The 27,434-nt window shown below is 38.5% G+C and overlaps 1 protein-coding gene across 1 annotated transcript in view; it reads right to left on the bottom strand.

The window, feature by feature from the left end:
* The window catches only part of ptprn2 (protein tyrosine phosphatase receptor type N2), a 139,727-nt gene that overhangs the window by 69,985 nt on the left and 42,308 nt on the right, over window positions 1-27,434 (bottom strand). Inside the window, exons 9-10 of the mRNA XM_041967530.1 lie at window positions 24,899-24,985; window positions 13,312-13,391 (exon numbers count right to left, since the gene is read on the bottom strand). Coding sequence (XP_041823464.1) covers window positions 13,312-13,391; window positions 24,899-24,985 — 167 coding nt within the window. The remainder of the gene's footprint in view (window positions 1-13,311; window positions 13,392-24,898; window positions 24,986-27,434) is intronic.

Here is a 27,434-nt window from a genome sequence, read left to right as displayed (position 1 = left end):
TCAGACAGCTGTAACCCTTTAGAAAAAAAAATATAATTATACTCAGAGAGGAACTACAAAAGCAAATAGTGCTTTGAAGATAGAAAGCCCAAAATGTCACCAACCCCCTTTGAAGCTCCCTAGCTCTCTTTGTTTCTGTACACTTGTAGCTCACAAAACCACAGGCAGGACACAAACTGCATTCAGGGGCCAATTTAGCATGGCTGTATCATTAAGAGAAAAAACACTGACACACAAACACATGAGCTAAGACAGTGGTATACTGTAGCAACACAAACACGCAGATATAGGCACACCTGGAAAGGCTACATTGTGCAGATGCATGGCCATCTCTCTTTGATTTCTACCAACTCTTTGTGGTTTCAAGCACTTTAAGTGTCATCTGCTGCCTCTTTGATATACTCATCTGTTTCTTTTTAGTTCATTAACAACCATATCCAACAAAACAATCTGTATTTCTTCATATACTATATATTCAATCTCAATATGGACTTGTGCTGCTATTCATAATTCCAACTTGATCATTCTGAAAATTTTATAAAAGTACTTTTATGTTAGTCTGGTTGTCATAAAAAAGCAAAAAAAAAAAAAAAAAGATTATGTCCTTTTTATTTTTTAACAAAACTTTGCAGTTGAGTAACACAAAAAAGACTCCCAGTGTTCTGAGTATTTGCTGATCAATAACAGTTATCTCCTCAGTGGATTTTTTTTCCTTTAGCAGACTGGCTTATTTCTTAGTAGTCTACATAATGTTTGTCATTTCAGTGCAGTTTAGCTTTATTGATATTGTACCACTAAGTGGCCACTTCATTAAATACACCAATTCATCTGTCTGTTAAAGAAAATAACTGCCAGTCACTTGGCAGAAACTTAAAACATTGACGCTTGTAGACATCAGAGCCAGCATCAAAATGGGGTGTGAGGATTTTAGTAACTGCTAGTCTTTTTGCTTAACAAAGAGTAATGGCCAGTCTGGTATAAATAGAAAAAAGGCAGCAACAACTTTAAGAACAACTTGTTATGATCAAGTCATACAGAAAAAAACTTTAAGGCAGATGTGTCACAACGGCAGTAAACTGCACCAGATGCAAATGTAATCATCTAATAACAGGAAAATAAGGCTACAGTGGACTCAAAAACAATGGAAAAACACCAGATGAGTCAGTTTTGTGCTGCTAAATTCAAAAAGTGGAATCAGAATTCAGCATGCATCAAAAACCCAGGATGCTGCTGGAGGTGTATCAGCCTACCCAGGCACTGTTAAGGGCCATGTCCGACACTTTATAGCCACGACATCCTATGAGCCACTTAAAGCAGAACTTTGTACCATATCATCAACCTCAATAGGTCTCAGACAGGTTCCCGAGACAGCTACCAGATCTCAATCAAGTAGAGCACCTTTAAGATGTAGTGGAGAATTGCATCATTAATATTCTTCCTACAAATCTGCAGCATCTCGAGACGCAATCAAGTCAAGACAGATCCAAATCTCTCAGGACTGTTTCTAACACGATGTTGGTCGTCTGCCATGAAGAATTAAGGCACTTCTGAAAGCAAAAGGACCTCAAATCTGGTATAATCAAGGTGTAACTAATGAAGTGACTAGTGAGCTGTGCTTCTCTATGACAAGTCTTTAATGAGGGGGATGTTTGCTGGTGTTGAGAAGAGTAAATTAAACCTTAGTAAATTATGTGCACAGTTTTTGCAATGCAATAATTTTCAAATGAATTTAGGCTCCTCAAAGGTGGAGGATAATCAAAATTTTCTGTCAAAAAATTAAAAATTGCCTTTAATTTTGGGGCTGTGAAAGAAGGTGTTAGTAAATGCTGCATGAAATGGTGGAATGATGCCCTTTTCTTTACATTAGTTGTACACTGCATTAAGAAAGCAATAATATTTAACCAACACTTTGGATGACAAACACGGACATTGCAAAGGCAGAAACTAGACTTTTCCCTATTCAAAAGCTTTATACAATATGTCGCCTTGTTGAAATATGGCTCATAGCAGGAGACAGGAAGATGCTCATTTACATAGCTGTGTGTATGTGCTGCTTCATGAAGTAGCACTCATCAAGTACACAAATCGCTGCACACACAACAAAAACATTGTACAAGTACCTGCTGTTCATGACATGAGGGCTATCAGCACATGGCCTCTCACTCTGAGTAGTATTTACCGTGGGTGCAAGCAAGGAAGATGAAGGGACGAGAGAATATAGAGATGGGGGTTGGATGGGTCGAGCGAAGACAGACTGAGAGCCTTGTAGTGGTAGCAGGACTGGAGTGGAGGCTGGATTTTCTACTCATCCACTGAAGTGTTTTTGTGCCTTGTTCCTGTTAAACTAGTGACACAACCTCTAACACTGATACAAAGATATTTAGTCATTTTTGTTTTGGCAGAATCTGTTAAGATGCTCATTTAGCAAATAATCTTCACATCTTTGTGGCAAAATGTGATGTTTTGTCTGCTCATGAAACAGGAAGCTAGTGAGCCATTTTATCATTAACTTCACCACCATGTGTGAGGAAATGTGATGCAAGCATGTGGCTCAGCTGGAAATTAAATTATGGTAAGTTCCTTGGTCAGATCATCATCAGCACTCATGTTCATTGGGACTGCTTGCGGGTAATTGAGAAGAAAGTTTTGGGCAAACACCTCCTATTTGTAGATGTAAGTTGCACCTTTTCTTTTAGAGATCAAGGAATAGTTGGCATCTAGCCCTTCAGCTCGGGTTCCTTTAAGAATCACAAGGTGGAAAATTCTGGTTGACTATTTAGCTCATTTAAATATCTGATAAAATATGGGTGTCTGATAACTTTCTGAAAAACACTAACATTCCCACTGACTTTACTCAGTTTTGTCAGAAATAGTAACTGAACTAGGGCTATGAAAGTACAGGGACTGGTGCTCCATATTAAACCCATAATGACCTGGAGTGACTTATGCATCACAAGTGATGAACATCAAGACTTTCAAGACACACTATTAATAAAAAAAAGAAAAAGAAATCCATCTATCCAATAATTTTTTTTTTCCTCTCTAGTGCCATCCAACACAACTGCAAATTTTTAGGTTAACATTTTACAAACCACACTAAACACCACCACACATTTGATTATAGAGTGCTATGTAAAAAAAAAAACAAAGGAATTACCAAAGTTATTTCAATTTATGTTATTGACAAAAATATTGTTTTTGCAATCAAACTCTGATGCACATCAAAGAAGCAAACTCTAATCCACCTAAAAACATAGATGTCATTTTGCTTTAAATGAACAAAATGCAGGAAGTGGACTACAACTTATGTGGCAGAAACAGAAGTTGTTCTGTATTAACCGATAGATGAGTGACTTGTTTGTTGCTTGGACCGCCTGAATGTTGCAACCTCGAATTTAAATAAGTCCCCAGTCATACGGAGTCGATGAGAATACAATCTAAATTCATTACCTCCCTGTGCATGTATACTGGGACAAGGAACGTGGTGTAGCTAAATGTTTAGGTAGATCTCTAACTGCAGCTCAACTAAACTGTTCAAATAACAGTGTGGTGTGTTATTCTTTGGGTCATCTCTAACAATAGGAAACACCAGAGCTGCAGGAAAAAAAGTTTTAAATTGTCTATAATATGTTGTCTTTAATATATGTGTGCAATCTGATATTACAGAATAGATGGTTCTGTATTGTCAGAAATATATAAAAGGAAAACTTGACAACCAATTATTGTAGAAAATATTCCTTTAAGTAATACATTCAAGTATTCAGACACATATTTAATAACCTTAAAGAAATATGCACTTTTCTCTAAACACATTTTAAGAGTTTGTTGATTCATTTTAGAAATGCTCATAGCCGATGAGCAGAAAACAGTTTAATTCCTCCGTCTGATGCTTTGACACATTTCACATTTAAAATATTGCTGTAGTTCCTTCCCGATCCATGTCCGTTTCCCGTTTCAAAGCTTTTATCCACCTCTGAAACAATGCATATTCAATTTTTGTTTACGAACTCAGGGTCTCTGCGGGTGTCTGAGAAAGGTTGCGCAGTTGTTCCAATTTGCGTTATGTTTCACCCCCTACTCATTAATCTCCCTCCATTCGCTGATAGCTTCGTTTTGTCCACTGGAAATCACTTTCAATTATTCATGCCTATTTTCCACAAATACCTTGGAGATGGAATTAGCAAATAAACAATGCCAGGCGACACTAATCCTCGTCTACAGCACAGATCCTTTAATGCACTAGAGATCAGGCTGGCTGTTGACAGGCACCTGTTACTGTCTTCAGCTGCCTCGCAACAGCAGTGTTGACACAGTAAATATGTTTACAGGAGCAGTGCAGCCTTGACCCTGCACTTAAGGTGCAGAGATAATACTGAGGCAAAGGAGAGAGGAAGAGCAGGAGAACATGGAGGAATGGCAGGAACTGGAATGATAACTAATAGGATAAAGGATAAAGAAGAAGTGAGAGACAGCCTGATTCATCTGTTGGTACATTCCCTAGTCATCAGCACAATAGAAAATGTTTGCACATGACTCCTTTTACTGCTGCGAGTACAAACAGTCAGCGGTGACGAAGCTCACACTCTGGGCCAGGGACAAGGATAAAAACAAGATGTTTAAGACTGATTTACAGACATGAGAATGGCCTATTAGACCCATTTTAATAACTTTCTCTAACAATGTGAGATATTTTCTGTTTCTGGAGGCACTAGAGGGTGCAGGAGAAGTAAAAAACAAAAACAAAAAGGATAAAGCATCATGACCTTGGAAATAAAAAATATGTTTAACACCCTGGTAGAGAGAGTCCCTGCTGAAAGACAAGCACAACATTTAGCAGTTTACTGTGAGTCATACAACTCTGGTTATCTGGCTGCCCTGCAGCAAGCACACACACATGCAAACACAACTGCATGCATGTGTGGCATGAATAAATTACCCACTGCAGTGGAGAGTGGAGGTTTCTGTGATCAACAATGCATAAGACAGGAAAGTGAGATGTGTCATATCAAATAAGCATCATTGCAGTTTTATATATGCGCGTGTGTGTGTGTGTATAGATACATATATGTGTTTGTTTGCCCTCTAGCAGTCAGGCAGATGATGCAAGGGAGCCTGGAAAAGGTACCACAGAGACTGAAGGAAGATAGCGAGAATGACGGTTTAGACGACTGAGTGCTGGGCTTCTAGCCGAATGACACACACATACACATGCACACACGGATGCAGAGTATTCTTTCACACACTCACTCACAGAGCCGAGGGCAATGGAGGAGAAGAGACGGAGGAAGACTTTGATCACCGAACTGAGCACATTCATGCACTCAACCATAGAGGGCAGCCAGTGATGAGGAGGAGAGGGGAGAATGCCCAGGGAGGGTGGGGAAGGGAAGGGAGGAAGACGGGGAGAAAGGAATCCTGTTGTTTTCTGACCTCTGCGCTCATTGATACAGATGTTAAGGCATGAGCACACAAGACAATAAAGCATCCGACACAGATGCCGCCACACTCTGCTAGGAGAAAAAAAAAAAAAAAAATCAGGTTTGCTTGACATATTTCTTGATAGAGCAAACCCACGCTGACAAAACTAATTTCATTTCAGCTATATGGGTCTGGACATGAGCATACCAAAAGCAGTGGCAACATTCATGAAATTTAATTCACACTTATTTCTTTGCCCCTAGTGTCTTGCCTGACTTCTGAACAGTAAATATTACAATAACAAACAGATGCACATATGTGCCACAGAGGAATCAATGTGGCTTAAATTACCTTTGCAAGCAGTGCATATGTCTAAAAACAAGCATTCATGGCGCTATAGATTCATCCTCCACGCCTGAGATGCAGGTGGATAAACCATAGCGCTGTTTGCGAAGAGTGCAGGTAATTATCGCTGGCATTTTGACAAGTGTTTACCAGACTGAAGGTCAACTCTGTCTGCGTGGGAGATCTATGCTAATCTGCTCAGCTGGAAAAGACTACCACTCACCACTGAAATGGGAGCTAGTATCGTCACACAGTCACACCTACTATGTTTTCAGTGTAGAGATGTCTGCAAGGGTGTGTATTGGAAAGAATGCATTTGTGTGATGTGTGTGTTCCTCACAGTAGATCAGAAAGAGTACCAGAGGTCCTTTCACAGAAAGATGGGAAAAACAGACAGACAAAACCAGGCAGGCAGACAATGGAGTGACAAAAAAAAAAGGAAGACACTTTTATATAAGCTGGCTCATTTTTTTTTTTCGTTAAAGAAAAACAACAGAGTCCTTTAGATGTTTTTGAGCATCCTATAGTCTTTGTTTGATGGAATTAGTGAAGCACAGACAGTAAAATAGGGGGAGAGATGGATAACAAGTAATAACTGGCTCTGGGTCATAATCCAATGCCAACCTGCTGATCTTAAAGTGAGCATACCATTCATATTAGTGAAGATTCTTGTAATCCATAAAAACCAGTAGATCTTTGTTCTGTGTACAATATGATTAATACACCATACTACACAGAGACTTGACACATCGCCTCTTCAACTAACAAAATGGTGTGTGTGATATAATGTTAGTTAATGTTTTTTAGCCCAGCTTCTCATCTTTTTATGACCCTATCCAGGTTCCTTTCTTTATCTCAACAAAGTACCAAAGTGTAAGATTTAACTATAAAGTTATAATGTGTTCACAGAGAGGGAAACTAAAAGAAGAATGAATGGAAGTTAACAAGGATATTAAACAGTTGATGTGTTATAGCCTCAAACTGGAGTCCCAGGATGAATGAGGCTTGTATTGTAAATTGCTTTGAGACTAGAAAAACACTGCAGAAAAAGGTCCATTTACAATTTCACAACAGTTTTCCAGTAGAAAATCATTCAAGTATCGTGTGCAAAAACAATGAGATAAAAAAATGAGTAAAAAACAGTTAAAAATTACACCATAAAAAGAATAACTATGAAAAATTCAGTTTATTTAATGTATTAATCCAAACATAAAATGTTTCATGTGTTGCAGGATCTCAGTACAACACAAAGGGTCAAAACTGAAAGTGAAATCTGTGGAAGGCTTTCTAGTTAAAGAATTTAATTCACTAAAAGAAAATCTGGACTTTCTTTTCACTTTGTATTCTGGTTCCTGTGTCCAATACATTTTGTGTGTTTAGCCAGCTGGGTGTGACTCAGCAGCCAGTAATCCAGAAGGATATTAACATGCAATGTGTTTTTACAGTGTCTGTTTCAATGCAAGCCAGAAAGCGTCCCTAACCGAAATGATATAGTTTTTAAAGTCTAACCTTTTACCAAAGCAAAAAAAAAAAATGTAGAAAAATTGAATAAATCCTAAAACTACATTTAAATGTTTAGTGGCTGGGACAGCCATCAAAAAGTTCTGCTCATGAGTGAAGTTCTACTATCCAGCCTCGCTAACAGTTACTTCAGGACTATTTCACAAAATGTGTTGACAGGAGAGTATATTGCCATGTATTTGTGTGTGTGTGTTTTGTAGCACAAAAAATAAATAAATAAAATTAAAAAAAGTATGATTGTGTGTTTTGACAAGAATCGATTTGTGTGACTATATTATGTTTTGTCTTGGTAAGAAACATAATTTATTTATCTTTATATACAAAATACTTCTGCTGGAGTTTCAAGGTTTTAGATGTTGTACATTAACATCTGACACTTGATTTTACCTTTTAAAAGCACATTTTGTAAGACTGTTGGTTACAAAGAGCACACATGATGTCTAGCTCCAAATACTGCTTTGCGCCTCAAAAAGGGACAGGAGTTAGTATGTAGTTTCCATCAGTGGCTAATCCAACATGAGCCTAGCAATAGGGCCTGGATTTGGATTTTTTTAAAAAGTTGTAAACTGTCATGAATGGCGGCAGAGATGAGGAACCAAACGCAGGGAGTCAAGGCAGATGCAGAACAGTGCAGGTGACAAGGTTTTATTTTCTTAAACTCAGGACAGGAAAGCACACATGACAGGGAAAACCAAAAGGATCTTAAAAGGGCAAACTGAAAACCATGGGGTATATACAGAAGAACAAATTGAGAACAGGTGAAGCGAATCAAAATCAAACCAGGTGAGGTAATGAGCCAGGGACAGAAAACACAGCACGAGGGAAAACTGAACTAAACATGACAAAACCAAAAATATAACCAAAATCATGACAGAACTAAAACACAATAAGACCGTGAAACATGACAGAAAACAGGTTAATGCTACCAGTTGTAATGATTAATTTTATCTTTATATTTAGACCATGGGTGTATGCCTTATATAACCAACATGGGTGAAGTTGGCAAAACATTATTTATGCAGCCTTCTGATGCCCTTTAATGTTAAATTACATTTTCTTTACTCCAATATTTTCTTTGCCATGAAATATACCATGGCATATATCATATATGAACCAAAATAAAAACCAGATATGCTTCTCTTCTCTTCTATGTAATCTTTGATAGAGTTGTATTTTATATATAATGGTCACAAATGGCCTGGCACTAATTGTGACACATAGTGAGTCGCTGATACAGCCTGTCACGTTAATATTTTCTGACAAAGTAAAACTAAAGGAGACATTACATGATGGTGGCTGAAGACAGACTGTAATATTAATAATGTTAAGTTTTCGGTGCTGCAGTGAATAAACCTCTTCCCCTCTGCATTTACATCTCTCCTCCTAAAATACGCCTCAACCTGCAGCTGATGGAGTGATGAAGGGTCATTCTGTACTCTCAGATATTTTTTACACTTATGTTATTTCTGCTGTTACTGGTTACTGAGCTAATGAGCTAGGTTGGGATAACCACAGTGGTGTTATGGCTAGCGTAGACGGGGAGCACCTTTAGCTAACTTAACAGAACTTTAGCAATGCAGTGTGAATAAAAAGCTGACAGAAGCACACGCCACTCGTCATTACACATGGCAAACAGAGTTAAACTGAAACTGGAGTCATTAATTTCACAACATTATTATAAACTTACCTGTCGGCAAGCTCCACTCAGCTCACTGCTGTAATGTAAACTGGCGGTAGCTAGCTACCTCTGTTGAAAAGACAGTGGGATGACTGTGAGATTGAATGAGTCAGAGCTTCATCTTGTGGACAAACACTGCAAGGACATCAATCTGCACAACTCCTACACTTAACAGCATTTACTGTTTTATGAGAAATTAAGAAAAAAATCAGCGTTTATTCGGCAAAACAACGGCTGATATTGGCCATTTTTGAAAAGGGCTGTTATCGGCTAATTTAATCAGCCAGCCGATAAATTGGTCGGGCCGTACCTAAGAACAATCAGTGTTTCATAGAGGTCATAAAATTAATACAGACAATAAATTTCAATCTTGTAAATCATGTTCAAAAAGAGGCAATCATTGAATGAAACAGTAAATGGAATGATGGCTGACGTTCCTGGCTACTAGACCACCAGAGTTTTTCAGTTTTAGCAATTTCTTTCAAGGTTTTTTTTTTCCAACTTCTTTTTTTTTTTCTTGTAGCATAAACACAAATTCTAGATATTCATTAACAGGTAGATGTTCTTTTTAGCCTAAATTACTCTGGAATTTCCTCACCGCCATTCTCCTTCTCACTGGCCACTCAACTTTTTCACTTTGTGGCCGAACGTGTATGTGTGAGACGGAGAGACAGAAGCAGAGGCGGAAACAGAGGTGGGGGCGGCAGACATTGTCTACGTCCATGTCTCTGCGTGTCTCCCTCGGGTGACAGCCGTGTGTCAGGGTCTCTGCTTTCTGCTCCAGATGGCTCAGCAAGTTGCCCCCAAGGTCCCTAGAATCCCAGCGCTCATTGACCAAGACTGGGGTTCTCACGGCCTGGGGGCCTGCGGACTCATTGCTATGGCCTGGCCTCTGGGGCCTTTGAGGCCTCTAAGGGGCTTTGGGGTCGCCCAGCCATGACAGCCAAGACAATAGGAGTATCCTCACCCAGTTCCCACCCACCACCTACAGCCACTCACACAACCTGGACATCCTGATCTCATTCGGTAGAGACCATCCAAATCATCAGGCCAGGGTTTTTAATACCAAACAATTGCGTATAGTTCTAATAACAGCAACAAAAACACATCCTTATAATAAATTTGAAAAATTATTGCGTATCATAATTATACAATAATACTTTATTAAGCAAAAACAACCTTCCTACACAGAAAACCACCTACTTGCTGTGAAGGGCCCAAATGTGTAAGTGAATCAAATCCATCATGAGCTTCAAAACGTCACTTCACAGTGAGCAAAAGCATTTCTGGCAGATCTATTTCCCTGACTGAAGGTGATTTACATGTTTAGAAATCACTCAGAGGAAGCAAGATGGCAAAAAAGTAGACTTCTAAACAACACATTCCAACATTGGTTTTAACAGCTTGGCTGCCACTTCATCAAATATTGAATAAATCATTTTCTTGGCACAGAATGAACGCAGCTGAAGGAAAAAAAACAACAAAAAAAAAAACAGCAACATTCACACATCCATACACATGCGCACAAACACGGACACGTAGAATGTCTTGTAGTTTTGATAAAGCAGCAGCTTTCTCTTTTGTTTTGCAGCCGAGCAGGGATTAGGCAGTGCAGGTCTTTGTCCTGCGGTTTTCCAGTTGAGCAGAACACAAGAGCCTCTACCTCCACTAATACAGTCAGACCTCCCAGCAGGCCTTTCACCACACAGCCGCTAAGAACCTGCTGCCTAAAAGATGCTTTTCAATGAGTTATCAAATCTCCTCTATACTGTCCATGCCTTTCAACTGAGTCTCTTTGTCTATTCTTTTCAATGGGGCATTGAACACATCAAATAGAACTGATGGGCAGATAGATGGACAGTAGAATGTAGCAGAGCCATATTAATCTCTTTCAGACACTGCAGGGAACAGCCAAGGTAACACCAGTGGAGCTTTAATATACAATATATCTGACTATCAGAACTCGAGTCAGACATTTCTCTCATTTTTGACCTTGTAGAGACAAAATTCTAACAACAAAGACACAAAAAAACAAACTAAATAAATATCAGTAATAAATGAAAGTAGCAATTAAAAACAATGGACGTTTTATTAATTTTTTAATTAACATCTATTGGTTTTAAGGCAAAATGAGACATTCTATAATGAGCTCTCTGAACATATATGGGCATTTCTTTCAGTCTTTTTTACATTTTGGAAACACCAATTAATGAAAATACAATGATTGCTAGCTGCAGTCTTTAGAGCAAATATACAATATTCTAAATAGTTCAGACACATTCATTGGCAAGTAAGCAGGAAAACTACGACTACAGCTGTGATAATGGATTAACCATTAATGCAGTTTTAATTCCAGCTTCTTGAAACTGCTAAATGCAAAATACACAAAGTAAAGTGGAAAATTTTATTTGGTGAATAGTGAAACTGATCAGCTGCAGACATCCTTGTTTTTTGTTATATTCTATGACTGTTAAACAAATTCATCTGGCTTTGGGAAACTAAATAAATAAAATAAGACAATTAAAAAAGGTTAATCATTAGTGGCCACTGACGAAAACAAATGTGTAAAGTAGAATTTAAGTTTACCTAGGGAATCGCTGAGAACTTGCATACTGATTATAAATGGCTGATTATATGTGTTTTAATAGTTATTAACTAGCAAGATTTTCTGAATCATTTATAGTTTTATGCTGTTCAGCTGGGCCCTCTGCAGCACGCTGGGTACAGAATGTAGCAGGGGTTTTGATGAGTTCATTAGGAGGCCATGTCATTTATGCACAGTCACACATAAGGCAAAGGTCAGACAGGATTACCCAGGTGGCCACTGCATGCGGATGTCAGTTTGATTTTCAGACTGCAGTAAAACCACAGTGTTCCTCCACAATCTGGTAACTACGTAAAAACTGCCACACCTTCCAAAAATGATTTGTTTTTCCTTTCTGGGGATGGGAAACAGCTAGAAAGGTAGTGAAAAGGTGGGAAATATAGTTGGTTTCACACTGTGGTGTGAGCACAGAGGAGCAACAGGGGATAAAGCCTTATGCAAGACTGAGTCTAGGGTCAATGGTGGGATACATGAAGCTCCACAGACAGAAGGTTCCACCTCTACCTCTATCTTCAAAAGCCATTTTTTAAATAGATTTTACGGCTGCGACTCACATTCTTTTTGAATAAAACAGCAATATATCAAAACCATGAGAAGTCCTTATCTCCACTTTTACAAATTACTATTCAGGTGGGTTGCATTCATAATTCATCAATATGGGTCAGGCTCATGATCATGTTGACATAACATTTGGTTTGACATTTCAGCCTTGCTCAAACCAGTCATTAGCTCTCACCACACGCAAACTCATCACAGTCAGCCACACAAGTGAGGAGAAACCAAAATAAAATAAAGAGGCAAAACAGAAAAGAACAAGAAAAACACTAAGTATAAATAAATAAATGTATCTGATGCATAATTGTTATGTTAAAATTGAAAAAATAGGGATAAAAATGGAAGCACAGTCAAAAGCCTACTGATCCAAAACTCATACCCCTTCCCCACCTTTCTTCCAGTGAATCTTTATCATCAGCCACCATCAAGCACCTTCGTAATAGGAAACGAGCTGGTGCCAAAAAATGTCGCCAAATAGAAAAAATGGAGCAGCAACACATTTCTGCCAATAACAACACCATCATGTTGATTCCACTGGCCTGATATTGGATGATATTGACTGTCGAGAGTATTGCTGTTCTTCTCAAAGTCATTTCCGACCAAAGCAAGGACATTGACACACATCCAACACACACCTCACGCACGCACACATGCTAGCACAACGACAGGCTCACCAGAGTCCAGACAATGAAGAGGGGAGCAAAGGCAGTGCATACTGATAACCTCCTTTCTGTGTTTGACAGCTCTCCATCAGTCTACATCAGACAAGTGCATACATGCAGGCATACACGGCAGTATAGACTCTGACTGACTGGCCAGTACCAACCTGTTTCAACCTGTCAGCCTGTTGGACATAACAGATGACCATAAACTGTCCTGTGTACTTTGTATGAGTATGTGCTTGTGTAAAGAAGCATTAAGTGTGAACACTGGGCTCATCATCTCTGTAATTGATGGTCATCTGTCATCACACACTGTTAATAATCTTCTTGGGGACAGGGGTTTGTCTGAACATGATGAACACCAGCGCATCTACTGTATCTGGAGAGACTAATCTGTGTTCTCATTTACTAAAGCCCAGAAGGTGACAGAGGGCTCTAACTTGGAAAAACTAGATGAATCACAATGAAAGCTGTCAATAAGATTGTCGTGTGAAGGTGACAAAGGGAAAATCATGGCCTGCTCTTACCTGCAACTTGAACCAGATCTGCAGTGGTCACATTCTTAGGGTTTGGGCCGACTCTGAATGTTAGTGCAGGACCCAGGACGCTGTAGATAAATGGTGAAGAGAAAACAAAATTCAGAATTGCATGTTTCAGGATGAGCTTTATTATCCTTTCCAAGCTTGATTTAGCCACTACAGTAGATCAAAGCAGAGCCTACACCATCATGTACCCTGTAGGAAAGTTTATACTTTTAACCAGCAAAAGGTTACTTAGCAACAGAGCCTACTGTGATGAGTTTCTGTGTGTGCTTCAAACAATAGTCAATGAAAACAAACTTTACTGACTGTAACTCTGGTTTAAGACTATGTGGAAGGCTAATGAATGCAAACCAACAGTGCTTTTTTTTTTAACCATAAATAGTGCAACATAGGAAAAAAAGCATGATGTGAGAGGATTTGGTGTTAACTACCATAGCATGTGGGTAAAAATTGGGTAGGCACATGTCCCTACCAATATCCAGCAACTCCCTGGTTGGTACGACCATTTTCCGTGGTACAGGACAGCTGACAGTTACAGCGCTATCTCAACAGCGTCAATAGCAGTGCTGCTTTAAGCCCCGCCTTATAAACAATTTAAACTGTTTTGATTGGCTCTGCGCTTGCGTTTCCTGCTACATGATTGGCTGTTACAACTGTCAGTCACTATGTTGAAAAAGCTAGCGCTTTGGGCTTGTGTCAGCGGTGCTAACGGTGGTTGCGGTCAGAATTTCAGTAGCAAAGAAAAGATAGAAGGACATCATAAGTTATTTTAGAGTGAGTCAATTTTAAAGTTTAAGTTACAAATAAATTATTTTCCAGTTACTATTGTGTCATGAATAATGGTGATAATAGCAGTCACTAAGCAAAAAAAAAACAAAAAAAAACAAAAAAAAAAAAACGCGTGTCCTTATCGCGGACCAATGCCTTATTTTGTCAAGGCCAGCTTTAGTTTTAGGAAATGTGACCTGACTTACATATTTGATTAAAATTTTATCAAAGTCACATAAGTGTTAATCTGACCTTAACATAATATTGAACAGACTAAAAAATAAAAAAAATTAAAAAAAAGGACCATAACAATTTTAACATGGGTTGCAATTAAAATGAGAAAAAATTAAAATAATGATGAACAATTTCTTTAACATCACAAACTCTATGCAGTTGCAAGTAGTTAGCGATCACATAAAGATTTTATTATTCAAAATCATTACAGCTATAAGGATGATAATGTGCTGTGTAACAATGGCTTATCATGATTAAATAAATGTGGTATATATTATAATGATTATCTGTTAATGGTCACATTTTCCTCAAAGGTTTCATTAAATTGATTAATACAGACAGTGGATTTCTTGTACTGAAGGACTAAAGAATGTTTCTGTTTATAAAAGTAGATTGCAATGTGGTGTGGGCAGTATTCATGTGAAGCAAATCTGCCAACAGACTCTTCATCTTAAAAAATCACAGAAATCATTAAGTAAACTAGACCTGTATTCTGTTTATCAAAAATACCAGATCTTAATGTTAGTCACCGAATAGAATATTTTGCATTATAAACTTCTACTTGTTCAGATTTTCTATCCACTCAGTTACATAATTCTACAAAGAAAACTCTATCATGAGTACAATAAAACCCTCATCATCCAGGGGCTTTGCAGACTAATTTTATGTACCTACCGATGTCAAAATTAAACCTACGCCCTTGTACCATAGTGTAGCTCAAGTCTGTACATGGATTCGCAGATCAGAAGACCAGAAAACGACAAGTAGGATACTCACCATTTCATTAACATTATAAGCAACCTTGCTAAATTTGCAGCCTAATAGATTTAATCGTTTTGTCTAACACAACATATTTTACCAAAGAATAATGCTACACTGACTTGCAAGTAACTAAAAGGAGTTTCCTGAGGCTGAATATTACACCTTTTAGGTTGATATTGAATGTAGAAACTATTCCGAACACATGTGAAAGGTACCAAGAGCCTTTGTAAATATAATGTAAATTATCATTATTTCCCTTTTTACTATGAAATTGTTCAAAAAGCAAAGTGCAATCATCAGCTGAGCAGCTTCTTTTCCTTTTACTTTTACCCACAATAACTACTGTACTCTGCTCTTTTTTTCCTCCATCTGGTCAGAGTCAGCAACAGGCTTCTTTCCCTGAAGCAGAATAAATGTTGAAGGTCCCTGAGGTTGGCCATGAAATAAAATCTAACAACCCCAGCAGACTCTTTTAGAATTCCCTTCTATGGTCAGGGGGAAACATAACAGTGTAGCAACGTGTAAAGAAATAACCCTACTCATGTCTGGTGCAACCTCTTTATTTCCCAAAAGAAAGTATTTTTATACAGCAAGAAGATGACCGTTTTTAACAGCTAAAAGAACAAATAAACCTTGGTGTGTATTTCCTCATAACAAATATCATGAATGATGAAAAGCTAAATTAGTGTAACAAAAAAGGCAGTTAGAGATCACTTGACAGAGAAGATGAAAAGGAGTACCCTAATTGTCAATGCGCTAATCTGACTTTGATCCCTGAAATTAACTACAAGTTTAAAACTCCAGATATAAGCATTTTCTGATTAAATACCTTTAGTATTTTACTCAGTCGCAAATGGTTCATTTTCCTAAAACAAGTGAGGTGGAAAAATTTAAACTTGTCTCTGATACAAATGAGCTTTTTCGAAACCAGAAGCTTAAAAGCTTGTTTACGTAATGGCATTCAGTTAAAAGAGAAGATTTTGCATTTGGATGTGTCTACAACAAATATAATCCTGGGAGATGGTTAGAGTAACCTAAAATAAATTTGAGAAAAATGTAAACAATCCCAACCCACCAGCTCAGCTGTTGCCCTGCCTCTATCAGCTAAGGTAATGGCGCAGCTTATAACCAAATCAATGTCTGTCACGGAATATAGCCTCAGGAGGCGAGGTAGTTGGACCTAAATACAGGACTCACAAGGGACAGATGGATGAAGAATAAAGATGTTTTAATAAAAGCAAAACGCTGTAAAAGCAGGAATTGCAGAACTGTGCAAAGGAAAACCGGGAGTTTAAAAAATGAGGGAATTATTTCCAAACAAGAGGCAGGTGTGACAATTAAAAGGATGCTGGGAACATGAAGTAAAATAAACGATACAATACTTTTCCTCATTATATAAGAACGTACAACGAAATTAGAGTGTCACACATACAGACACATTCCTAGTGCTATAATCAATGATAAAATATACATATTCACACATATGCACTATATACACACATACAAACACGTATATATAAATATAAATACACACACATCTATCTATCTATCTATCTATCTATCTATCTATCTATCTATCTATCTATCTATCTATCTATCTATCTATCTATCTATCTATCTATCTGTATATATTTAAACATGCAAAACGTCCTTTTCTTTTAAAAGAAGTCCTGCTGCTATATGAAGAAAATGAAGTAAATTTTGGGTTAAATTACACTAAATCAGGGAGTTGCAACCTGCAGCTCCAGAGCAGCAAGTGGCTCTCTGGACCTTCCACAATGGCTCTTAATACATGGATAAAAATGCTAAAGAATTAACTAATGCTCTAAATATAGATAACAAAGGCAGGTTTTTATATTTTTCTGTTTTTTCCATAGAATAATTATATTAAATTTCCACAACATAATGACACTAAAAGTACCAGTAACATATGTTTTAACTACTTTTCCTGTCAATAGGTTGGAAACTGTGGACTTTTTATTCAATCACTTTTCACAAATCTCTACATCTCATAGAAGAAAGTCTCTCTGTCTCTTATTTTAGCAAAGCTTTTATGTTTTTCTTTATTTTAAAACCTAAAAATAAAATTAAAAATGTGGTTCTTCAAAAATGACATCAAATTTCCTATAGTAGATATTTATCAAAGTTATAAGTTGTCTCGTAACATTTGCAGCTCTAAACAAGTTTTATTTAGCTGGCTGAGGGAAAAAATGGCTCTTTGGATTGTGAAGGTTGCAGACCCCAGCACTAAACAAATAAACAGATTTAGCAGCAATTTTCTCTTTAAACAGTAACATTTTAAATATTTCTTCATATATATTAAATCAAATAGTTATAACAAAGACGGATAAAATTTTCAGGATTTACTTAATAAAATTAGTAATTAGATGAATTTAAAGCTGTGAAGCTGCTTCCTTCTAAACACAGAAGAGACAATATGTGATGAATATCAGCATCAGATGAACAGACAGAAATTAGGATTAGAATCTCACAGCTTCTAGATGGTGAAGAGAGATCAATATTCACAATATGCACAATAACTTCCATCCATGCACCTTTAGTGGTTCATTATCCAGATTTCTTGCTCATAAATGATCCAACATTGCATTCTTAGCTTGACTGTTTAGCTTAACCTCCTGTGCCTGCACCCTCGGCTACCGGGAGTTAAAGGGTTAACATCCGGTTTTATGGATGTGACATCAGGTTTGTAAATGTAACTATAAACATGTGTGGTATCCACAGAAAGTCAAGAATATCAGCTAACAGCTCAGTAAACCATGACAGAAACCATGACAATGTCAATAACAAAAAATTTATTCATTATCTGTACCGCTTTGTCCAATTAAGGGTTGCGAGGAAGCTGGAGCCTAACCCAGCATTTAACAGGTGAGATGCAGGGTACATCCTGACAGGTCACCAGTCCATCGCAGGGCCAACACAGAGAGACAAACAACCATTCACGCTCACACTCACTGCTATAGGGAGAATTTAAAATGACCATTTAACCTAACATGCATGTCTTGGGACAGTGGGAGGAAGCCAGAGTATCCGGAGAGAACCCACGCATTCACGGAGAGAACATGCAAACTCTGCACAGAAAGGCCACCTCCCCCTAGTTCGAACCTCCCCCCAACCGAGACTCGAACCAGCGACCTTCTTGCGGTGGGGCCACCAAACCACTGTGCAGCCTATGACAAAAAATGTATTATACAATTAAAAACAGTGTTTCTATTCACATCTAATCAACTGATTAAAATATTTGTGTTTAAAATGAGGTATTTATGTAAACTTGATGTGGGTAGTCATACATAGCAGCTGCATGTGCCACCACTTTTACTATGGAAGCACTGAACAGACAACATTTGAACTTTATAACTGCAGTGGCTGACTTTATTTGATAGGTGCTAGAGCATTGTTTAGGAGGTAGTGTCTTAAAAAGGCACATCAAAGAAGACAGTACACATTTACACAATTTTGAAGTCGTTACCTGTAGTGCAGCCATTATTGGACCTGAGACCACTGGATCAGTTGGCAGATTACAATATGTTTATGTCTGTAAGAATTTGGGCCACTGACGGCCACCATCCATTCACAACTGTGCTTGTCATTTGGGGTAATTTCTATGCCCATCTTAACCACTAAATGTAATTAATTCTTACACACTGTACCTTAAAGATGCACTTCAGAACTTTGGCAATTTTCCCACATCCTGTACTGTGAGATCTCTCCAGCCAGCAGAAGACAGTCACTCTTGTTATGTCCCTTTCTTTTTTTCTTTTCTTCTGGTTATGTCTTCTTGCAGTTCTTTGCTGAATCAGCCACAGTGCGCATTCAAAAACGGCTGGTGTGCTTATATCCATTTGCTAGTGTGTGAAGCAAAACTGGGCTGCAACGTCATGTGACATCCCGGATGAAAAAGTTGTATAGTGTGGATTATCAGCCTTGGGACGCTGCTGGACAATGACGGCTCCAGAAATGCGCATGATAGATGTCACTGTGCCATCAAACGATTCTGGAACACAGAGTTTTAGGGTCGGAAAGTTACGTAGTATGTCTTCAAGCAAAGCCAAGCTAATTGTATCCATTGGGACCTTGACTAATATGACTTTTATGGCTTGTAAGATTAACATTGGCTTTGGCTATAAAGATTAACCTAAGTATTCAATATGTCTTTGCTTTTATAGTTCAAGATAAATGTCTTAACTTGTAGTGTCACATTGCTGCCAATGTGGAGTAGATTGGTAGAAAGGCAACAGTAGAAAAAAGCTGATAGTGACTAAGTAACAGCCTCCTTTCAATACCAACGGAGAAGCTCCATTATCTCCCAATAGCTGTTTAAAGTAAAAATGTTGTAGTCAGCTAAGGGAGTGGAGAATTTGAGTGTTGACTGTTTTTGCGCAAAGTTTTGCGGAAATGTTAGATTAAAATCTTAATTTGTGATGCAAATGTGGTTTGGTTTATGCTGCATTTAAACCCAGACTGCCATGGACTTTGTGATTTGAATGGTTAAAAAATGTTTTAACTTCAACAAACAATTACCTACCCCAACGGCAGATTGTGTTGGAAATACTGAGAATCAGTTAGTTTGTGGGTAGGAGCATGGCTAGCACTCAAATTTACTACAGGCCACAAAGAGCGAAATTAAAGTGATGGTAATGTTACTGCAGCACATGCTGTTGGTAATGAACCTCTGTGAAAATTGAGTTCAATTGTCTATTAACATTAAAAAGAAATGAAGTTGGAAATTATAATGTCACAATGTTCAGTCATAGTCCCAGTTACAACAAGCAACACTCATCAGCACTTTCCAGATAGATAACATATCATGTTTATCAGGGAAAATGTGGCTGAAAGTCTTTAGGAAGGGGTCTTTGCTCTATCTGAAAGCTGTGAAGATGTTTGTTTCTTCCTTTTTGCCTTTAAACTAGAAAACAGAACTAAAAGCAGCATCATGTGGCACTGATAACTATTATTTCCACTTTTTAATTTAAACACAAGTGCAAAAAAATCACTAAGATAAAGCTGGGGACATTACTTGAAATGATTGAAAGAGAGTTGGGAATGATATCTCTAATGGCACTGATAGCTTTGCTGCTGGCCGTAAAAGTTGTAACACAACTGAAGCAGTGTGAAAGCCTGGATATTTTAAATGATCACTGACCCAGAAGGTGTTTTACACATAAAGTAATGATGGGCACTGGTAAATCCTGATGATTTTCAAACAGTTGTTTTTGGCTGCAGGGTGTGGTGGTTAGCACCACAGCCACACAGAAAGAAGGTTACTGGTTTGATCCTCGGCTGGGAGGTTTGAAACAGTGGCCTTTCTGTGTGGAGTTTGCATGTTCTCCTCGTGTATACGTGGGTTCTCTCCAGGTACTCTGGTACCACCATCCAAAGACATGCAAAACATGCATATTAGGTGGGTTAATCTAACATTCTCCCTAGGAATGAATGTGAGCGTGAGTGGTTGTTTGTTTCTCTGGTGTTGGCCCTGCTGTACCCTGCCTCTCGTCTGCTAATTGCTGGAATACGCTCCGGTTTCCCACAACCCTGAATTAGATTAAGTGGTATAGAAAATGGATGGATTAATGTATTTATGTCTTGGTCTATGTCTACTTGCCCCAATGGGAAGAAAATTACACATCTCAACAGGTGCATTTTAATATCTTTATACGATCCATAGTACTATGATTCATACAAAGATAAACTAATTGATGGATTATTTTAATATTTAGTTAATAATTAAATGACAGATAATAATACTATAAGAAACTGTGAGAATGCATGGAAGGTTAAGATATTCACTTGCCCCATTTTTCTACCAGCTTCTGTCAATCAAAACCTTTCAGTACATGATCATATCTGATTTGTTATGTTGTGGAAAATGCACACACAATTTTAGTATACATACTGCCAGACTGTACAACAGAGAGAGGGATATTCATCAGGCTGCCAGAGTGCTGTGACCCAGTCCTACTTGCAATCACTCAGCCTTCTGGGCCAGGAGCAATATATGAGCCAATACTGCTCGACATACGGACCCAACTATGCACCGATGGATTCATGAACATGATCACACACATTTGCACACACATGCATGTACACACACACACACACTGACAAAGAGCTCTGAAAGAAATATGCCGTTCTCTAGCACCTTCACCTGGACTCTGTTTGCTCTCGTAAATGTCAATGTTTCCACAATCTTTACCCCTGCCTCCATTCTCCCTGGCCGGGGTTGCACTGCCTGAGATCTCCATGCATCTCAAATTGAACTGACGTGAAGCCACACAAATGCTATTTAAATATCGTTGAGGAAAAACAAAGCCATAGTTGGGAGATGAACTTAAGACAGATAAGTTATCTGGAAGAGTGCACACTGTCTCTTGTGTTATCATTTGTGTGAGCTTGGACTTTATATTAGCCCTGCTGGTGGGACATAATGTGTGTGTGTGTGTGTGTGTGTGCAGACTGTTTGGCGGGATATTGGCAGGGGGCGTGTGTGAGGACGGACTTGTGAGTGTGTGTCCCACTCCCCCTAGTGCTGCTGATGAGTAAAACACTTACGTCATCTGAAAGAGGTACCCATTATCTCGAGCCCATGCTCATCCAGAACTACCCTTTCAAAGGGAATATTCTGTGCTGATTACTGCGGTACTGAGCTCAAACAAAATTGAGTTCAGTGTCTTAACTACATTTACACATACGAAAAAAGTGTGTGTGTGTCTCTAACATCCTCTTCTCAGAGTCTCTGTCTGAAGTCCTCTTTGCCTGGTTGTCATATCTGAGAGTCTCTTCTCATCTCCAGCTATCAGAGCTCATCAGAGCGAGTGAAAAAGAGAGGCCTCCGAAGCAGGGCGGTGTGTTCTGACCCAGCTCTCATACTTCAGCCAACTCATATTGAGACAGAGGCTTTCAAACACTTACCTGCTGAGGCCATACAGCTAGACGAACAAAGAGCTTACATCATGTCCTTCGCCTTGGCCATTCCACATGAATATGCTTTTATTAGTTTTTAAGAGTAAAAAGAACAGAGGTAAACAAACCAGACAAAGGGGACATTTTCTCTATTAGTCCTCTAAAGAAGAGTTTAAATGTCAGGTGTAAAGACATTGTAGACCTTTACAGAATGCTTAATTTCAGGCATCCGCCATTGGCTTTATGCTGGATTATCAACTTTAATGCACTTTGTTAATGCAGCTAAATATGGTTACAGCAATACTCTGCTATAAATCCAAGCCAAAGAAAAATTACAAACAACAAATTCAGCATTTCTATAAAAGGGGATATATTCCCATTTTTATATGCATATTTTATATATAGTATTTATGTATTCAAATATCTGTATTAATGGCTACTTTAACACAAGAAAAACCCCAAAACAAATTTTTATTTGTTTATTTGTTATATGTTTATTTGTAATAAAATCCTGTTATTTTTAGTTTCAACACATTAAAATGCAATACGTGTTTGACATCTGAAACTGAGGTATGCAAGAAATTATATTTAGAGATCTAGTGTGTCACATTCTGGGAGATCCCTGTGCAGAAATACAATATGATAATCATGATTAATGACGGTAAGCATAACCTGAAGTATCAGAGCACGTGCTGAGAAGGAATGCAAATGTCAGATAAAGCCTTGATTCCAAGTTTGCATCTTTTTCCCAGACAAATGAAGCCTCCCTGCCAATACAGTCACATGACTGGTTTATCTGGCATTCTTAAAGATACAGACAGTAAAATCATAGCTTGTATTGAAAGTTACCCTCAAACAATGAATCAAAATATTTTGTCTTGAGTTACTGGCTGTCAGGTCCCTCCTCTAAACACACAAAAAAGTGCTGTACACACAAACCAGATGTTGGATGGCATTAAAAAAAAGAAAAAAAATATATAGATTGAGCTTTATTAGTATAAAAATAAAATTTTTTCTATTTAATGTTTTTTATGAGAATGGGCTAATAATCAGCAAGAGGGCATTACTGAGCATTCAAATCCTCAATATGTTTAATTGGAACCTTCAGTTTCTCAGGTTTCTTAGCGTAGTCATTGCTACTTATGACTATGACCATATTTTTTAGTATAGAATTATATGAAAACTATGATTTTTGTTTTCTTTACTTTAGAATTAGCAATTCAAATGTAGGCCTGCAGGCCTCCCGACCATTCTTCACCTTATTTCCACAGTAATCCAGCAGGGACTTATTCAACACCAACATTTAGATTTGCAGTTTATGTAACCACTGCAGCTTTTCCAACACTCTTAAAAGGAGAGATGAGGTAAGGGATTGAAAATGCAATTTATGCTAATATATGTCCCTACATCCTGGATCTTTATTTTCTGTTGTACATCCATGTCAAGTGAGTCCACTTTAGGTTGATAGAAGATAACAAATGTATGGAAAAGCATCTGATTCAATGTGATGAACTGTTTATTTCTTTCTTCAAATAAAGTGTAAGTCAAGGACCAGAAAATAACTACATTTGATAGTTCATATTTAATTTTTTCAACACATTGGCTCTGTATGACAGTATACCAAGCCATATCTTGGTATTTATTCAAAATGTGGAGCTGCATAGGGAGCTGTAGTCCAAGAGATTTCTCTCATAACAATCAATAATCCAACTGAAAAAAAGTCTGAAAATGTTCAAAATAATTCCCATAAAATTAAACTTAGATATACAGTATAGCTTTCTGAAAGCAGTGAGTTATTTTAGTTAAGGTACTTACTACTTTTTTTTTTTTTTTTTTTTTTTTTTTGCTGTGACTTATATAACACGTTAAAGAGGGAACCTGATTAAGTGTTACTACATTTACTTGAGAAAAGTGACCTTTCACGACTATGTGTGAAAGAGCACACAGTGCGGTAATGCTATCAGCCTTTCATCTGCTTCAAGATGACATTAATCACTACGTGCATCTGAAGTTAATTCAGAGTGATAAGGAATGACAGGTGTAATAGCAAAATGAACTAAATCAGCACCAACATGATGATGCACCCTGGTGCTCTGGCTTAATAATGCTAAAAGTGAAGACAGACTCTTAAAATCTCTCATTTTCGTATTTATGTAGAAGTCACTGGGTATTACTTAGAAACTGTTAAGCAAGTCAGATTAATCTGTTAATAGAGTTGCAGTGTAGCTGCACTGCAATGCTCTGGCTTTGATGCTGCTGCTGTTACTGAGCCACCAAGCCTTCCCTTCTGCTGCAGGAGTGTTTTAAAAGCCTTGTCAGATTTTAGACGAACACATCCCCTCTGCCTCCTACATGGTCTGACATCAAATGTACAGTAGAACCAGAATATAAGCACAAAACAGCCTCGGTTCAAGGACAGTTCACCTGCTTATTAATATATTAGCCACCTCCTGCTGTACTGTTTTCTGTTTCCAGCTCTGTATCAAGTGGTGTTTCCAGTTCTCTTCCAGACTTATCTGATGGCAGGACTGCTCATTTATGAAAAAGGGTGCAGTGACAAAAGTGTTGCAGAACTATTTTGAATACAGCACAGACGTCAGTATGTGTCTAGACGTAATTAGGCCTGATTTCTCTCGCTGCACGAAGTCAAACACAACAAAAGGTCAGAAAAACAACAAACGCCAACACTCATTTAGCATAGCACAGCATTTTTATACAAACAATCCTTGCAGATACTGGACAACCTTCACACTCTTTCCCCAAAGCCACCAAACAAAGCTATTTCACCTGCTTTAAATGCAGCCAATTATCTTTCTTTCTATGTGAAACTTGAAAACCATGAGCAGAATCAGTATCTGTGACAGTGTGGGATATTTGTGTCTGTACATACGAGAGCTGGGTCAGGTCTGCGGCATGAAGGCTCATTCTCTGGGTCAGACGCTCCATCAGGTCCAAACTCTTATCATTGGTAAGAGAGCTGGAAGAGGCAAACACAATGCAGCTATGAGTCAGGGCTAGAGACCCGTACTCATGCAACACAAACACAGATATTCAGACATTAAAATGTTATTTTTTCCAGGGTGATGCTGCCACAATTCATTCCTGCAAACGGGTCATTGCACACAAGCAAAAACTGTGGTTGTCTCAATGGATGTGCTGCACAAATTTGCACATTGCAGACGGACACATTTAAACACAAACAAACATACAAAGCACTGTGCCAAGGGAAAAGGGATCAGCTGCCTTTCCAGGCTTGGTAAATCACCTGCTTTTTTCCAGCAATGAGACAAACAATAAGGTGCAAATGGAACCTGCATGAGGTGTAATGGCTGCATCATATGGATGCTCCTTTTTCTCTCTTTCCTTTGCTCATCTTTCTTCCTTTGCATTGACTTTCTCCCTTGTGCGTGCCTACCCTCAAAGTAAAACATGATCACACAGAGAACACATGAGCACACACGCGCCCTCACTGTGAGATGAGAATAATAAGGTGCAAATGGAATGGAGGTGAAGTGTAATGGTGGTCTGATAAAGCCATGCCTCTCAGTCTGCGCCTGCTTTCTCACTCAGAGAGTAAATCGCCAAGGAAATAGACCAAACAAAGGCAATCTGCTGGCCTGCGCGTTGTACCCAGAAAATAAGAAGGGCATCCACAGTCAGAATGCTACTTTACTGCTAACAGCTTAACCTGGAATCAGTAAAAAACCACTGACAAGTGACTGCAAGATGACACACACCAAGAAGTCAAAAATCATAATTGGACTTTTTTTTTATTTTGTTTCTACTCTATAATAAAGAAATGTGAACAGAAAAACAGTTTTATGGAAAACTGGGCATTGAGTTCGTTATCACTCGCAGTACATGTCTTTAGTTTTTTGAGACACTCAGCACCATCTGGAACTAAAAAAAATAGCTTTCTTTGGACATATTCAAGTCAGAATTATGCAGAAATATTTTGTTGGGCCTATAAGTGTGACCCCACATTACAGCTGTTTTCTTCTCTAACAGAACAAAGAATAGTGTACTGTGCAGGAGTGGCTGATTCACTCCACCTTTGAGAGGGTGGGAGGTTCTTTATTCCTCCACCTTTTGAGGGGTTTTCAAAGTTAAAGCTTCACCAATGCAATTCCAGGCACGTTTACATCCCTCTGTGGTAATTCTAGCAACTGGAGAGCTCTGGGAGTGACTTGGTTGTTGATGCTAGTACTTTTCCCCCTGGGTTTCTCTGTCTCTTTTTCTTCGATCCATACCTTTCCACCCTCCCTCCTCCACACATACCTCCTCCTTCTACTCAAATCTACCCCCCCAATACAACCACCACAATGTCAGGAGCTGTCAGATAAGCAGGTTTGTGTAGCCTCACTGCAGGGTGCGAAGAAGCTGGGGATAACAGCTGTGCAATCATGAGGTGCAGCAAATATGGACACACTTCTATAGGCCAACTATGGGTGTCCGTTAGGTGGGCTGAGGACAGACAAGGAGGAGGAGATGAAGATATTTTACTCAGAAGGTGACCTGTTTATTTCCCCTAGCACATGCTCGTCTATACAGTGTGTTAATCGGCTATTCCTATTTGTATGGCAATAAGGCGATGGCTGTACCCGTATCAGACCTTTATGAGGATGCCTGTGTTGAACAGGTGAAGGACAACGCACTGACAGTGGACTTGATAACACCATAAAGGGATTTGAGACAGTGCCAGGGGCGAAGATACAGTCGATAGGAACCTATCTTTGCTAAGACCGAGCTGAGTGAAAGGTAAGAAAAGGAGAGGCAGAGAACTTGTCTACCTTTCCTCACAGAGTATCATCATTAAAATTGTAATGCAGCACAGTAATACCCACACGCTGAGGGATTTATCATCCCAGCTATTGTAATTAGGTGCAGTACACACTAAAGATTTCATCCTACAGCATTCGTTTCCATAAAGATGGGAGTATGTAGGTAGCTTTGACAGAAATTGCACTATTTAGTGGCAATTTTAAGAGCATGAAGAAGACATATACCTGGTATTAAGAAATGCAAAATTAGTCTACTTAAAACAGGTCCAGCTGTATAGCTGAACCAATGAATTACACAATCACATCAGATAACTAAAAATAGTAGAGGAACTTTCACTGTTCCTGATGCTGGTTAAAAATTTCATGATTTCAAGAAAACTGTTACACCCACATTAGGCTCCATCGTGGACAGCTCCACTCCAGGCCATGCACATCAGCAATTACTCCCTCGATTGCTGATTGTCACACCTGTGATCTGTTACTCTCCAGTCCTTATACTCCAGCGTCACCCTCAGTCCTGGTCGGACCTCATTTACAAATGCATGGACTTGTTCTCTTTCCCTTCCCAGCTCTGTGGCTCCAAGAGGAACTGTCTACTCATCTGTGTCTACCTATAGTAAGACCATCCCTCCTGATATTCTTTGT

Source organism: Melanotaenia boesemani, chromosome 18, assembly GCF_017639745.1.
Source record: "Melanotaenia boesemani isolate fMelBoe1 chromosome 18, fMelBoe1.pri, whole genome shotgun sequence".
NCBI classification, from domain to species: Eukaryota; Metazoa; Chordata; class Actinopteri; order Atheriniformes; family Melanotaeniidae; genus Melanotaenia; species Melanotaenia boesemani.
The sequence above is the reverse complement of the archived record's forward strand: the minus strand, read 5'-3'. Positions and strand labels throughout refer to the sequence as shown.